A 15,209-nucleotide genomic window follows, 5' to 3' on the forward strand; every position below is an offset into this window, starting at 1 on the left:
CCTAAATCAGATAAGGGACTAATATCCAATATATATAAAGAACTCAAGAAGGTGGACTCCAGAAAGTCAAATAACCCCATTAAAAAATGGGGCTCAGAACTGAACAAAGAATTCTCACCTGAGGAATACCGAATGGCAGAGAAGCACCTGAAAAAATGTTCAACATCCTTAATCATCAGGGAAATGCAAATCAAAACAACCCTGAGATTCCACCTCACACCAGTCAGAATGGCTAAGATCAAAAATTCAGGTGACAGCAGATGCTGGCGAGGATGTGGAGAAAGAGGAACACTCCTCCATTGTTGGTGGGATTGCAAGCTTGTACAACCACTCTGGAAATCAGTCTGGCGGTTCCTCAGAAAATTGGACATAGTACTACCGGAGGATCCAGCAATACCTCTCCTGGGCATATATCCAGAAGATGTCCCAACCGGTAAGAAGGACACATGCTCCACTATGTTCATAGCAGCCCTATTTATAATAGCCAGAAGCTGGAAAGAACCCAGATGTCCCTCAACAGAGGAATGGATACAGAAATTATGGTACATTTACACAATGGAGTACTACTCAGCTATTAAAAAGAATGAATTTATGAAATTCCTAGCCAAATGGATGGACCTGGAGGGCATCATCTTGAGTGAAGTAACACAATCACAAAAGAACTCACACAATATGTATTCATTGATAAGTGGATATTAGCCCAAAACTTAGGATACCCAAGATATAAGATACAATTTGCTAAACGCATGAAACTCAAGAAGAATGAAGACCAAAGTGTGGACACTGTGCACCTTCTTAGAATTGGGAACAAAACACCCAGGGAAGGAGCTACAGAGACAAAGTTCGTAGCTGTGATGAAAGGATGGTCCATTTAGAGACTGCTGTATCCAGGGATCCGTCCCATAATCAGCTTCTAAACGCTGACACCATTGCATACACTAGCAAGATCTTGCTGAAAGGACCCAAATATAGCTGTCTCTTGTGAGACGATGCCGGGGCCTAGCAAACACAGGAGTGGATGTTCACAGTCAGCTATTGGATGTATCACAGGGCTCCCAATGGAGAAGCTAGAGAAAGTACCCAAGGAGCTAAAGGGATCTGCAACCCTATTGTTGGAACAACATGATGTACTAACCGGAACCCTGGAGCTCTTGTCTCTAGCTGCATATGTATCGAAAGATGGCCTAGTCGGCCATCAATGGAAAGAGAGGCCCATTGGACTTGCAAACTTTATATGCCCCAATATAGGGGAATGCCAGGGCCAAAAGAATGGGAATGGGTGGGTAGGGAAGTGGGGGGCGCTATGGGGGACTTTTGGGATAGTATTGGAAATGTAATTGAGGAAATTATGTAATAAAAATATTAAAAAAAAAAAAAAAAAAAAAAAAAGAAATCTGAGTCACATGGTTAGCTTGGGCGTTTCCTGTTACAAAACAGCCCCTCCCTGACAGCCCTCTATTTGATGGGTGATATCAGGGACTCTGATGGACCTTTTATTCCTCATGGGTCTGGTACTGCTATCTCTGGCTAAGGCCGCTGGCCCTTGGTCTGTTTTTCATGTTCCTAGGTTCTTAGGGGGCTATGCCTGTTCCAAAAATGACAAGGTCTATATTAGGTCATCTTCTTCAAGTCCATTCTACCATCTGGTCCTGGAGCCTCCAGCATTACCCAAAACTAGAGCATAACATGTAGAATATAACAGGAGGGCGGTCCCCAGAGGTACAGCAAGGGAGTTCCAGAACAGAGAAAGCCAAGGTCCAGAGTGACTGTGGATAGGAAGGTTTTTCCTGAAGGGGGCTTCTCAAAGCTTTGTGGTGCTTTTCCTGTGGTGGCTCTGAGAATGGCAGGATTTAGCAGCCATATAGCATCCCTGTGGCTTTCTGGCCTAGAGGCAACTCCCAGAGTTTTGAAGCACATCATGTCTCCTGGTCCCTGGTCCCCTGTTAGTAAGAAAGGACAACTGAGTGCCTGAGCCTCTGAGATAGGCCCTATAGTCTGTTGCTCATTGGTATAGGTCCTAGTGGGGTGGCCACAATCTCCCAGCATGAAGCAGGTGCTTGCAGGGCATTTGAAGGGACATTGGGAAGCAGTGGCCCACAAAGGAAGGCAGGAACCTTCCCAGTTACAGGGCTGGCTTCCACACAGCAGGTATTTACCACCCCCCATTAGTCTGTTGGCTTCTAGAGCCTGTGATCTGGGAAGAGTCCGGAATCTTTGGTGACAAGTCAGCGGTGCTCTCAGAGCCCCTTCTGTCCTCAGTCCTGGCACCCTGGCATCCTGGCTCTCACCCAGTTTTCCAGCCAACATTTCCTACATTCCTGAGTGTCAGGAGGCCATCCAGGCTTTAAAAGGCCCAAAGGTGAGCACTACACAGAAGTGGGTTGGGTGTGGTGCTGCTGACCCTGCTTAAGAGTATGTGTCAAAAGCCAGGCATGGTGGCCTTTAACCCCAGCACTCAGGCAGCAGAGCAGGTGGATCTATGTGAGTTTTAGGCTAGCCAGAGCTACACAGTGAGATTCTGTCTCAAAATAAATAAATAAATAAATAAACAAATCAAAACCAAATCCAGGAAACTACATGCTTTGTCAGCCCCAGCACAAAGGAGACATAGAACACTTGTCTCGTGGCCTATTGTTTTGAGATGCTTGCACAGTTCTGTTGTCCAAGTGTCTGCTGGGGAGGAAATGGCTCCACTCAGGCAAATCCAAGGGCCCAGCCTCATGCAGGGTCAGCTGAGCCAGGCTACCCACCTGGCTGCACAGACTGGCTTTGTGATGGTGACATCTTAAGGAAGATGTGAGGTGGCCCTAAGAGCTAGAATATGGGGACTAAAATGTCTCCTTTTTAAAATCTTTATTTATGTGTTTGTGCATGTACAGGTACACATGTGTGAGCATATTCAGATGTGTGTGTGTGTGTGTGTGTGTGTGTGTACATGTGGAAGCCAGAAGTTAGCCTTGGGTGGTGTTTCTCAGTTCCCGCCCCATTTATTCATTTATTCAATTCATTCTCTTCTCATGGGTATGTATGCATGCTTTCATGAATTTGTATGCACCCCATGTGTGCAGCAGCCTGTGGGGGCCCCCCTAGAACTGGAGTTGCAGGTGGTTTTACCATGACATGTGGTGGGTGCTTGGGATTACACCCAGCATTCTGCAAGAGCAGCAGTGCCACTAAGCCATCTCTCCAGCCCCCCACCCTGGTTTTTTTGTTTTTTTGTTTGTTTTGTTTTTTTGACAGGGCCTCTCTCTGGTTTGGACCTTAGGTCATGCTTGCTAGCCAGCAGGCCCCAAGGATCTGTGTCTCCTTGGTCCCTAGCTCTGGGATTACAAGCACACAGCACCACACCTGGCTTTTAAAAACAAAACAAAGTCAAAAGCACAGGGATTGTGAAGATCCAACTCAGGTCCTTGTGCTTATGTGGCAAGCATTTTAGTGACAGGGCTGTCTCCCAGCCCCTTAACATTGTTCTTATTTGTTCATTAAAAAAGGGAGGGGATGGCATTAAAAAGCGAGGCAAGCATGGCAGTCTTGAAGAGTGGTGGTGGCGGGGTGGGGTTGGGGGGGATTGGATACTTTCTGTCCAAGGGAAAGCAAGCTTGCGCCTGGTGCCTGGTGTACGCAGCCTGTTACTCTCAGACATCCTCACGTAGCACCTGTGTATAGGACACACTGGCTGCTCAGAGGCTGGTGTCTCCAGCAGCCATGACTTCCTGGAAGACTCAAGGCAGCTAGTGCCAACCACTGGACCCTAGACAGACTGGGCCCAGCAGCAGCATCTGCTCAGGGCCTGAGGAACAGAGGCACTGGGAAGCAAATACGTGACAGACCTGGTGGTCACATGTGTCCAATCTTAAGCACCATGTTTCAGTTCCAAGAAACAAAGCTTGAGTTGGGGATTAAGCAGGTGGTTGGTGGAGGGAGGCTTTTGAAGAAACCAGGTAGAGGGCAGGGAAGCTTTACAGGACAGGGAAAGACCGTGAAGAGAAGCAACACAGGAGTTGGGCCTCTGCCTCTAGCTCAGGTAGCATGGCTAGTACTTGAGATGGCATTCCACTGGTTGCACGATAATACTCCTTCCACCTCTGACAGTCCATCTTGAGCTGGGATTGCCTCTATGAGAAAGCTGTCCTCCATGCTTCTTGGCCCCCAGCTATTCTAAAAAGGACAGCTGTAAGCAGGTAGCAGCCAAGCAAGCAGGTGCTTTTGTGGGCCAAGGGAACTAGGTAAGACATCAGCAGACACCCTCAACCCCAGTCTGCCTCATTGCCTTTGCATTCCTTAAAGTAACCCATTGAAATAGCTGGACGAAGATCAGCAGTGCACTTCTCAGGTGAGGGCAACAGAGAAGCCCAGACCCTGTGGCTGTAGAATCTGGGTGGCCTGTACTCCTCCTCTGAGGCCTCCAACAGAGTGAGAAGGATGCTGGGCCATCTGTTCCTAGGCAAACACCCCCAGCCCACACACACCAGCTGGTCTGTCTGCGTCCCCAGATGCCCACGTCTAAGTATGAGGGACAGGACTTATAAGCTTGGGGCCCTTGGCACCCAGGCAGTATTCTCTAGGGGGCGCAGGGGAGCTTTGCTGACACCTGCTCTGCTCAGGCCTTCCGTGTCATTGCTGAGGAAACAGATGGTTGAGTACCTCAGAAGACCTTTCTGGGATCCCATCGTCATGCTTGACATGTTGGCCCATAGCACCTGGGGCAGAGAACAGGCTGATCCCAGCACAGGGCCATGTAGGGCAGTCACCCAGTCCAGGCAGCAGGGCCAAGGGTATGTTGGTTTGATGTGTTTCCCTCGAGGGATTGGGCTTCAGTTTATACCAGGAAAGCAAGGACCCCAGGAGCAAGCCACCTTTATCTCTGCTCAGCCCAGAGCCTCCTACCCAGAAGTAACATGTTGCAGTAAGTCTGTGTACAGAAAGGTCCTGCAGCTGGGGGAAGGAAGATGCATCAGTGGTTTCCAGCAAGCCCAAGGAGGCTGGGGCTGGGGCTGAGCTAGAGCCTCTGCTGTGCCTGGCTAGAGCTCGAGTCAGCTTGGTTTTATAGAAAAGTGCCCTGGGAACAGCTTTGTTCTATAATCCCTCTTGTGGACTCTAAGAGTGGGCTTGGTATCTCTGGTCATTAGCTCAGGGCCGGAAGGACAGTTTCCACTGAGCCTGCAGGCCTTCTTGGCGGGCCTCAAGAACAAAAGTTGTTAGGCGAGGCAAAGTAAGGCCTAGAGCAGCAATTTCAACTTGGAATGATAGGTTCATGTGGCCCTTTGAGTCTTACCACTCTGCTTTCTCCCAGACCTTTGAGGGGACATAGGCCTCCTCACGCATGGGAACGGCAGGAGCTGCTAGAAGAGGGGAGGCAAGCAGTGCTGAAGATGTGGTGGGTCTGAGCATGGGTGAACTCCATGTGTGACTGCCTGAGTGTCTTACCCACCAATGGGCTGAGATTCTGGACAGCAGGCTCACTGCCCCACTGTGGCCACAGGCACAGTGTCCCCTGGCGGGTGGGTCTTGCCACTGGATTATGTGGTGGTTCTCATTTTTCACTTTGGCCAAATGACTGAATTCTGAGTCATCAAAGTTTTCCAAATGACACTGGCTTTGCAGGCAGGGGACAGATAAATGACTCTGAGGACTACTGGGGGTTTTCTGTGGTAGTCTGTGGTTTGCCTGGAACAAAATGCATCACCCAGGCCTCATAGCTTCCCACCCTGCTATGAAGAAAGAAAAATCTGTTATTGTAGACTGTTGGGGGAGGCATGACCCCAGGATGCTCTTGGCCACCCATATTTAACAGACAGACCAACGTTCAGGGGTTGAGATAGCTTGCCTGAAGCCATGATGCCATATGAGGCCGACCTTACTTCTGAAATGGCCAAGTGACCTTGGTAGATTTTAGGTCCAGCAAATGGGTCCCTGGTACTCCACCATGGGCTATGTCACATGCTTAACATAACTGCTAGTGTTTTCACTGTAACAGGAGACCCCTACAGCCAGTAACTTAGGAACAACAGAGTGGGCTTTGGTTCTAGAGGCCTGGAAGGTCATTGTCCCTGCACTAAAGGGGCCATGCCTGCTAGGGATTGCGCCCTCTTCTTGTGATTCTGACACGACAAAGGGGTAGGGGGGGGGGTTTCTCATCCTTACAGTTAATTCTCAACTCACCAGGGGCTCTAACCCTGTGACCTCAGCTCCCACCAATGACCCCGCTTCTTGATTCTCTAGGCACTGACATATGAATTTGGAACACACAATCTGGCCACATATGCATCTGCTGGGCAAGATCAAGATGAGACAGGATGATTCCAGCAAGATAAGAAGGAGGGCACAGCCCTAGAGCACTAGGGTGGGGTATTTCTTTTGGGATCTATCCCCAGGCCCTGCCCTTGCTCACTTTAGAGCTCACAGAGAAGAGTGAGGCATGTTGTGGCATCTGGTATCTGGCACAGTGGACAGGTGTGGTGATACTCAAGTAGTGCTGGCATCACCCAGCCAGAGCAGTCAGCGAGGACTTGAGGCTCTCAGGTGTAAACATTGCTGTTTACAATTACACACCTGTTCAGGCAAAAAGATGCAGTACTTACGTATCCAGAGATGCAGGAGAGGGGGTTGGGCTCTGTGAGCTCCTGAGTCCTTGACTAGTCTTGGCCTCACCCCTAGGCCTCCTCTACCCACTCAGCTTGTCCCAGGAAAGCATTGCCATTACTGATCCATCTTTCTTGTGCCATGATGTCTCACTCAACTCAGGCCAGTAGCCTGGAAGGCAGAAGGGACCTCTGAGGTGTGCCCAGATATTGCTGTGGCAATGAAGGAATGCATCCTGTGACTATGGGTTTACACTAGACAGCAAATCCCAGCATCAGCAGGGGTTTACAGCTGGCTGGGGGGTCTTCTGGCCTGAAACCCAGAGCTGAGCCCCTCAGCACCTCAGCCTGTTGTTTTCTCTTTTATTTATTTCTTGATATTTATTTATTAGGCAAATTGTGGATGGGTGTGTTTACTGTTGTGAGCTTGTGGAAGTCTGAGAACAACTTTTGGGGGGTCAGTTCTCTAGGGATTGAATTCAGGTTATCAGGCTTAGTGCCTTGTCTTTGTCCAGTGAACCAGCTTGTTGGCCTCTCCTTTCTTTGTTAATTGAAAGAGCCCAAGAAAAGTGAACCAATCAGGAGGGTGTCTTTTGTAGAGTGTCAGGAACAGTGTGTGTGCCTGTGACAGGCACAGCCACCTTCCCCTAGAGAGAGCACCTTTCATCTTCTGTCTGTTGAGCCTGTTTTAATAGCCTGTTTGCAGTGGCAGCCAGCAGACATCTTTATTTCAAACACTTTGGCCTTTGAAAGGATTGGGGCCCTTGGGACAGGTCTGTGCCTTTCATTGGCAGGTCAGAGGCAGAAGGTGCTATTAAGTTCCTGTGCACTGGGGAAAAGCCAAAGCCTCTTTCCCCAGTTGCTACAGGGCCTTTGAGGGAAGTCAGGTGGGCCATGAGTGCCCCTTGCTGCAACAGCCCCTGTCCACGTCTGCTTAGGAGACCCACATTCGAACTGTGTTGTTGAATCTATGGTTTGGTGGCACCACCTGACACTCCGGTCAGTGGCTTAAGACAGTACTGTCTTCGATGCTGCCTTCACTATCCCTGGTGCCTCACCAGGGAGAAGCTCTTGTGCAGCCACACTTCCTCCCTACGGCTGTTACTATAAATAACACCTCCTTCCGATGAGGCCACTGAGGCCCCCAGCGGCTGAGGGCTAGAGGCAGTCGAGCCTGCTCCTCCTGCTGCAGATCAGTGTGGGTCAAAAGTACTGTCCTCTAGATACCAGCTTCTTCAGCTTCAGGAGGAACCCAGAACTCAAATAAGACCAGATCCCCGAATGGTTCTGATAGTACTCAATTAAGACATCAGATAAAGATCTCAAATGCCCTTCCCTGCCCTGCCCCGCCCCACCTCTCTCTGGACAGAGGAAGTGGGTAGGGTAGGGGTTATGGCCACAGCGTAGCCTGGTGCTGATTCCATCTAACTTGGCCCCCTTCTCGTAAAAAACATGATATTGTGTTAGTGAGCTCACTGCCACCCTAGTCTGTGTCTCTTGTCTGAAAGGACATGTGGAATCTGGGTCATTCACTAGTTTTATTTAATACAGTGTGGCCATGGGTATTCATGTGGGGCTGGGGATGTAGTTCAGGTAGAGGATAAAGTTAGCACATGGAAGGCTCTGGATGTCCAGCCTCCAGTACCACCAAGAAAAAAGTCTTGTATCTGTTCTTCACACAGACCTTAAACTGTCTTCTCAGACTCAGTCAAAACCTCAGATTAAAAAAACACTCAGGAAGAGGCTAGAGAGAAAATCCAGCGGTTAAGAGCACTGACTGCTCTTCCAGAGATCCTGAGTTCAATTCCCCGCAACCACATGGTGTCTTACAACCATCTGTAATGGGATCTGATGCCCTCTTCTGGTGTGTTGGAAGACAGCCAATGTACTCATACATTAAATAAATAAATTAATAAATCTTTAAAAAAAAAAAACACTCAGGAAAAAACACTGTATCGGCACATAAAGAGCGAAGAGCACAGTATTAGCAGCCGCTGCTGAGCATTTACACCATAGCAGGTATAGTTCTCAACTGAGGGCTGACTGCACACATCATGTTAGGTAAGGATGTGCACACTGAAGAGGGAGTAGGTCCTGGTTGGACAAAGGACACCTGTGATGAAATAGCCTTAGATCGGACATCTTGTTACCAGGCCACCTATTAAGTCTGAGGTTTGCCCACCTCACCACAGCTGCCCACAAGCTGGACCTCATCGCATTTTTGCCTTTTATGTAGTGACTGGCCACAGGTTGTGTTCAGTGGCCAGAGGCACTTCTTCATGAACCATCCTCAGACTTGGTCATCTTGCTACAGCCTGGCAGATTAACTACCAACTAGGCTTTGTGTGGTTTTGTAGGATGTGTGGTCTGAGGTTCCAAAGCGAGTCTGGCCTCTTCACTGACCACTGTATCTCTTCCTCCACAGAACTGTCAGACCTTCAGCAGCCTCAGTTGCCTGAACATGGGGGTGGACGACCACAGCTCCCAGAGCCCCTTTGCCCTCGTCAGCAGTACCCGATCCTGGACCGCATTGCTCTCAGCCTCCAGCCCAGGGGGCAGGACTCCTGCTGGGACCCCTGTTCCTGAGCCTGTTCCTGAGCCTGCTCCCCACTCCTTTGATGACCAGTTCACCTGCCAGGAGGACCTATCCTGTGACGAGTCAGATGGCTGCAGTCTAGATGAGGATTGCTGCAGGAAGGGGGATCCGGCCACAGCCTGGCGGGACCGGGGAGCCTGCACGAACAGCCTCTGCTCTTTGGATGGCGAGCTGGACATTGAGCAGATAGAGAACAACTGAGGGCCCTGGCCTGGGGTGGAGGCACTCCTCTAGGCCTTAGGTCACTCCAAGGGGGACCTGGCTCCTGGGTCTGACAGAGGCTCCTCCAAAAAATGGAGCCCACCCATTTTCAAAGGAACCAGCCATCACCCTGTAGTGCCCAAATTTGTGAAGGCAACTTGGCCACACCTCACAGGTGACAGCTGGCCTCCCACCAGTTCCATGGAACTACTATAGCCCAAAACAGGTTTTCGGTGTGGTGTCCTCCTCTTTGTTCCTTATGGAGTGCTGGGTAGCCACCATTTTCCAGTAGGCCTGGGCCAGCTGCACCCTTCAGGTAGGATGCCGGGGGCCTGAGCCCCCTTATAGCCTCGCTCAGGTTCCTTCTGGGGAGTTACCCAAAGCCTCCTTTACTTAGTTTACTCCGTGCCTTCTCTCCCAGGTCTCCCTGGCCCAGGCTTGGGAAGGTTCGGGAGACACCTCTTGTAGTGACAGCAGACCGTGTGGCCTTAATCCATTTGGGGCACTGGCAGGGATTCTGGGATAATCCATGTCCCATTTTTCGGGATCAGGGGATAGTTAGGGATGACCAGAAGCCATCCATATTGGGTAGGCATTTGGTGGTTGTGTTGACTGAAAGGTGGGCCCACCAGCTCTCCCATGTCACTAAGAATCACCCACACCTCTGCCACTTCAGGGGCTACCTTGGCAAGGCTGACATTGGTAGCCTTCCTTCTGTCCCCAGTCCCTGAGAGCTGAACTGAGCTCAGTGAATTCAGCTGTGTATAGAGATGTCAGTGGCAAGATGACCTCTTCATAGTGTCCTCAGGATCTACAAGCAGGTGCAGGAGTCTCGGCCCTGTGTACATTCCTGGGTAGAGGGATGTCTGCTGGCTGCTTTGCAGGCTAGCCACTCTGCAGGCTCCCCTCTGTAGCAGTCTGTGTTGGGGGCCTGCAAGCCTCCACCACATTCCTAGCACATTGTTGCTTGTTCACAGACACTGCTGGCTTTAATGAAAGCATACCGCCGTTGGCTTCAAGACACCCCCCAACCCCCAGTCCACTGATGTGAGCCTAGCCCTGAGGCTCTCCTCTGCAGGCCCAGCCACAGCATGGCTTGAATCACACTCCCCCTTGCAGCTCCTCACTCCCAGCATAATTCCCAGAGGGCATCCGTTCAGGCAGCTCCCCTCAGTCCTCCCTGCAGACATGCTACGGGGCTGTGCACTCTGGGACTCTGGCTTTTAGCAAACTTGGCATCTTCTGCAGACAATAGCAAGTGGGCTGGCTTACACAAGTGGCTTGTTTTCCCATAAGGCTAAAAATAACTGGTGCATTCTCTTGGGTTTGTGGACATGTGATCTAGGCACATTTGTAGTTGCTCTGCTGTGCCTACCCTCTGAGGTTTCACTGTCTGCTGGCTGAGCCCAAATGGCTGTTACCTTTCTCCTAAAGAAAGACCTTGATGGGATCCTTTTGCTTAAACTTTAATTTGTCTATTCACCAGAAGAACCGAGGCTCAAGTTCTGATGTATAGGCAATGTTTCTTTAAAACCAGACCCAAAGTACAGGAAGCCCCGCTCCTATAACCCCAGGTTGGGTAGCCTGGTGGGTCCACGTGGTGGTGGTCGGGGCCCACCTGGCCTTGGGGGCACTGAGAAAGCAAAGTAGAAAGCTGGTGGAGGCATGACCTACAAGCCCTGCCTGGTGAATCACAGAGGAAGGTAGTTGAGAGGGCGTGGGATGCACACCCCAGTGCCCTGGTTCCCAGAAAGCCCACAGTGAGGGATTCTGTTATCTGAAAGAACTTTATGGTCCCTAAAGCTATCCCCCTGAGGAAAGGAGAGGCTGGGCTCTGTCCCCTGCTTCACACAGGCTGTTAAGGCCAAAGCACAGAACAGTTGCCAGCTGCCTCTCCTGAGGACTGGGACCTGATGGCAGGTGTGTGTCTTAAGGCTGATGTGTGGCTGGCTTGTCCATAGACTAGCTCTCTTGAGCCTGCTGGCGGAAGGACAAACAGGAACTTGCTGAGTGACAGCTTCATCTTTGCTTCCTGCCTCTAGGAGACTGTTCCCTGGGCAGCAGTACTCCAAACCGGGGGTGGGGGTTGGCCCTTTGCAGCTTCCTCAGGCTTTTCTTGATGTCACTGTCCCACTAAGGCCTCAGTCCAAGCACCCAGCAAAAGCAGCCAGAAAAGATGGTGGTAGCTTTTCTGCCTAGTGTGTTCATTTGCTTTCTGAAGTTCTTTTCATCAAGTAAAGCAGGTTTTTGTCTAGAAGGTTTCCAGTCAGCTTTCAGCAGTTGTGTGACCCAGACAGACCCATTCATCTACCCCATTCACTGGCCCCCAGACCTCTGGTCTTGGATCTCCTGGAAGAAGGTTCACCTGAGAGGGTCCACTCTGTCTCCTGTGTACTTGGCACCACAGGCAGCAGGCAGACTGGCTCACCCCACAGGGATCCTTTCTCATCCTGCCTGTGAGTGTCACACCCCAGAGAAGCTGAGGGTGGGCTTGATCACTCACTTGCCTAGGCAGCCTCCACCAAAGCCGACTGGGCCTCTTAGCACGTGACATCCCGTTCACTCCAGAAGCCACCGAACCGACAGAGTTGCCCTAAGCCAGGTACCTGACCTGAGTTCAGGGTAGCAGCCTGACATCCCGTTCACTCCAGAAGCCACCGAACCGACAGAGTTGCCCTAAGCCAGGTACCTGACCTGAGTTCAGGGTAGCAGCCTAGACAGTTTACATGACTGCCCACTCCTGCCTTACTCCTGGGTGGTGAAGGTAGAAGCTGGCCAGCACCACGGGCTCCCTCATGTAGGTCCATGGAACTTGTTCTGCCCACACGTGTATTCTCAGAAAGCCTTACTTTAAAAAAAAAATTTTTTTTTTTTTGTAGCAGGAAAGTTTTCTAAATTTGTATGCAGAAAGTTAAATAAAATGAAGGCCCACATTAAACAGGACATGCCCACTCCCCCACTTTCTAGATGGGTCTCCTATGCAGACCAATGGCCATACTTTATTATGGGTTCATTTAGTGTTCACAGCAGTTAGAACTCATCCCTGGATCCTGCACTCCATTTCCACTGATGTGGTTAAAATTACTTGAATGATGGCCACTTAAAACGTAAGCCAGGGTCCAGGGCTCAGGGATGCTCCGCCCATACAACCCATGATGCTGCCCCTTGCCATGCCCATGCTGCTGGTCCCACCCCTGCCCCTGGTGCCAGGCCCCTGAAGGAGGAAGAGAAAGATACTCTAGAATTGCAGACTGATGGAGCTCCTTTAGGCTAGATAGGATAGCCTGACGTAGCATAGTCTCATTGGCAAATGAACTGCATCATCAGTGTTGGGGGGTGCGCCCAGGGATCAGGGACAGATGAGCCCACAGGCTGTGCTAGGGCCACGTGTGCCGTCCCAGCCAGGCAGCAGCAGCAGCGGTACTGTTTGAGGCAGTGTGGTGAATGGTGCGGTGAGTCAGAACCCACCAGGGCTGCAGCCTGTAGGCTGCCCATGCTGGGTCTGCTCGTTAGCACCACGCACCGCCGCCTGCCTCCCCCCCACAGGCCGTGACTGTCTTGCACTACAGCCACTCTAGTCTCAGGAATTTGCTTGTTCCTTTTACTGTGTAAATAAAGCTTCCTGGTCCAACACCCGGCTGCCCGCGCATGGCTGTGTGCTTTTTGTTGGGGGCAGTGAACCAGCAGCTCTCCTGTCAGCTCTGGACTGGGAGAACTACAGGACGGACTTCTGTCCCCATGCCTCAGAGAGAAGACGAAGTGCTGGGTGGCTGTGGGAGTAACTGCTGCTCATAGCCACAGTCACCATCGCAGGGAGCCGCAGAGGAGCCAGAGACATTGGCACAGGGGGGCTGTGCTGCTACTTCCAAGGGAGCAGGACAGGAAGCTGACCTGGCTGAGAGGCAGGCCACTAAAGAGACCTGCGGGGCCTGGGCAGCCAACTTCCTCCTTCACAAAGGAACCCTGGAGGCCGTAGAGCTGAGCTGTCAGCTCAGGGCCTTACCCCCGCGGAGGGCAGCCCAGTTCAGAGCTCTGCTTCTTGGGCTGTGGAGATACAAGAACACACAGTTCACCCCTGGGATGGGCACACAGTCCAGTGCTTACTGTCCAAACCAGAGACCTGAGTAACTATAGCTCAGGAGAGCACTGTGTCTGCAGTCCTGAGGACCCCAGCAGAGAGGTACACTTAATGTCTGTCACCCAGTGTTGGTCCCTGTAACTGACCATGGAATGTTCTCCCAGAGCCTCTGCTATGGCCAGACCATCATAGTCTGGAGGTGATATCCTGGACCACTCTTCTGTTTTGCTCTTTTGGCAACAGATCCCTTGTCAAACTATATGTGAATGTGTATCTTAAGAAGCGGTGGACAGAGAGATGGCTCTGTGGTTAACCAGAGGACCCAGAGTCAATCCTCAGCGCCCATACAGGAGCCATAATCATCTGGAACTATAGTTCCAGGGAATCCAGCGGCATCTGGGATCCAGTGTACATGGCATAGGGACATGCAGGCAGAACATCCATAAACTACATACATACACACACACACACACACACACACACATATGAAAGAAAAAAGAAGTGTTCCAGAGTGGTGGCACATATCTGTAGCCCTAGTCAGCACTCAGGAGGCTGAAGCAAGAGGATTGCGTATTTAAGGCCAGCTTGGGCTAAATATCAGGATCCTGTCTCAGAACTCCCCCCACAAAGCCACCCTTTGTGATTGGGGGTGGGCATAGCTTGGCAGGTAAAGGCTACCACATACACACTGGTACACACCCACACACCATATACACAGTTAAAATCAGGGCGTGAGAGCAAGGTCCCAGGCTGGCCATTCAGTCTTCCTAGGACACCAGTCTTCTGCCTTTCATATACGGTAAGTAGTTCACAATAGCAGGACAGAGGGCAGGAAAGCCACAAGCACAGTCCTGCTCCTTAGATTCACAATGGACTTGAATGACCCAAATGCCCCCCTAACCTGCACCTCCTATGCTCCAGTGGTACCAGCCTCATTCTAGCCCTGCCCCAGCTCAAGTTGACAACATGCACAGGCCTCTGTCCTGATGCCTCCCCACACTGCTGTCTCCTGCACCAAATTTGAGGTCTTCTGAAAATAGGTTCCTGTTCACAGCCAGGCTTGGGCTCACTCAATGCCCTGTCGTCTGACAGCAGTAGGCCTCAGCATTCTGCAGTCTGGTTCATGGGTCCACCCATCTAGGGATATTCCCAAGGGATGTTCCCAATCACCAAGTAGGCCCCCTGTCTGCACACGGAATGGTGAGCCAACGGGCTTCTGGGAGAGCAGCTCTTTCCCAAAATGTGCATAGGGAAAAGTCCCTCCCCCCTAAATGCCCAACCTGGGCAGTGACCAGACCTTCAAGTGGCTACTGTTTTTTTTTTTTTTTTTTTAACTTTTTGGTTGTATTTCCTACGTAATAATGCTCCTACAACCCCAAAGCTTGGTGCAAAATGCTCAGTCTGCCTATATTATCCATGGAAAAGCTGGTGTGATAATTATAATCACACTGACTTCTAAGGTGGGTCCCTGAGCACCCTGTAGACTCAGCACATGGTTGGGTCTTCCCATTTTAAAGAGATCTGCAGGAGGCTTTCTTCCTGCCTGCTCCACCTGCTAAGGATGTAAGAGAGTCAAAGGCAGATGAGTCCCTTGTGGGTGACTACTAGGCAGCTGAAGATCAAGAGAAGGGGGGGCTGTGCTGCTGGGCAGTGCTGCCACCCTGAGAAACATCAAGGCAAGAGGGCATTTCCTCTAGGGGAGTAGGAATGGAGCCTCTCAGGAGGGAGAGGACCGCTGAGCACTGGATGATTG

At 50.9% G+C, this 15,209-nt stretch overlaps 1 protein-coding gene across 7 annotated transcripts in view; it reads left to right on the forward strand.

Annotated features, from left to right (window-relative positions):
* Fam53b (family with sequence similarity 53 member B) overlaps positions 1-13,011 on the forward strand; it is a 117,590-nt gene extending 104,579 nt beyond the window's left edge. For 6 of the 7 annotated variants that reach the window (XM_085841225.1, XM_085841224.1, XM_085841227.1 and 3 more), the window contains one exon: positions 9,007-13,011. In XM_085841225.1, the coding sequence (XP_085697351.1) occupies positions 9,007-9,378 (372 nt within the window). In that variant the 3' untranslated portion in view covers positions 9,379-13,011. The remainder of the gene's footprint in view (positions 1-9,006) is intronic. The other variant, XR_015047801.1, reaches the window with a different exon arrangement.
* The last annotated feature ends 2,198 nt before the right edge of the window (positions 13,012-15,209 follow it).

Source organism: Mus caroli, unplaced genomic scaffold (genome assembly GCF_978045245.1).
Source record: "Mus caroli unplaced genomic scaffold, Mus_caroli_1 scaffold_8, whole genome shotgun sequence".
Taxonomy (NCBI): Eukaryota; Metazoa; Chordata; class Mammalia; order Rodentia; family Muridae; genus Mus; species Mus caroli.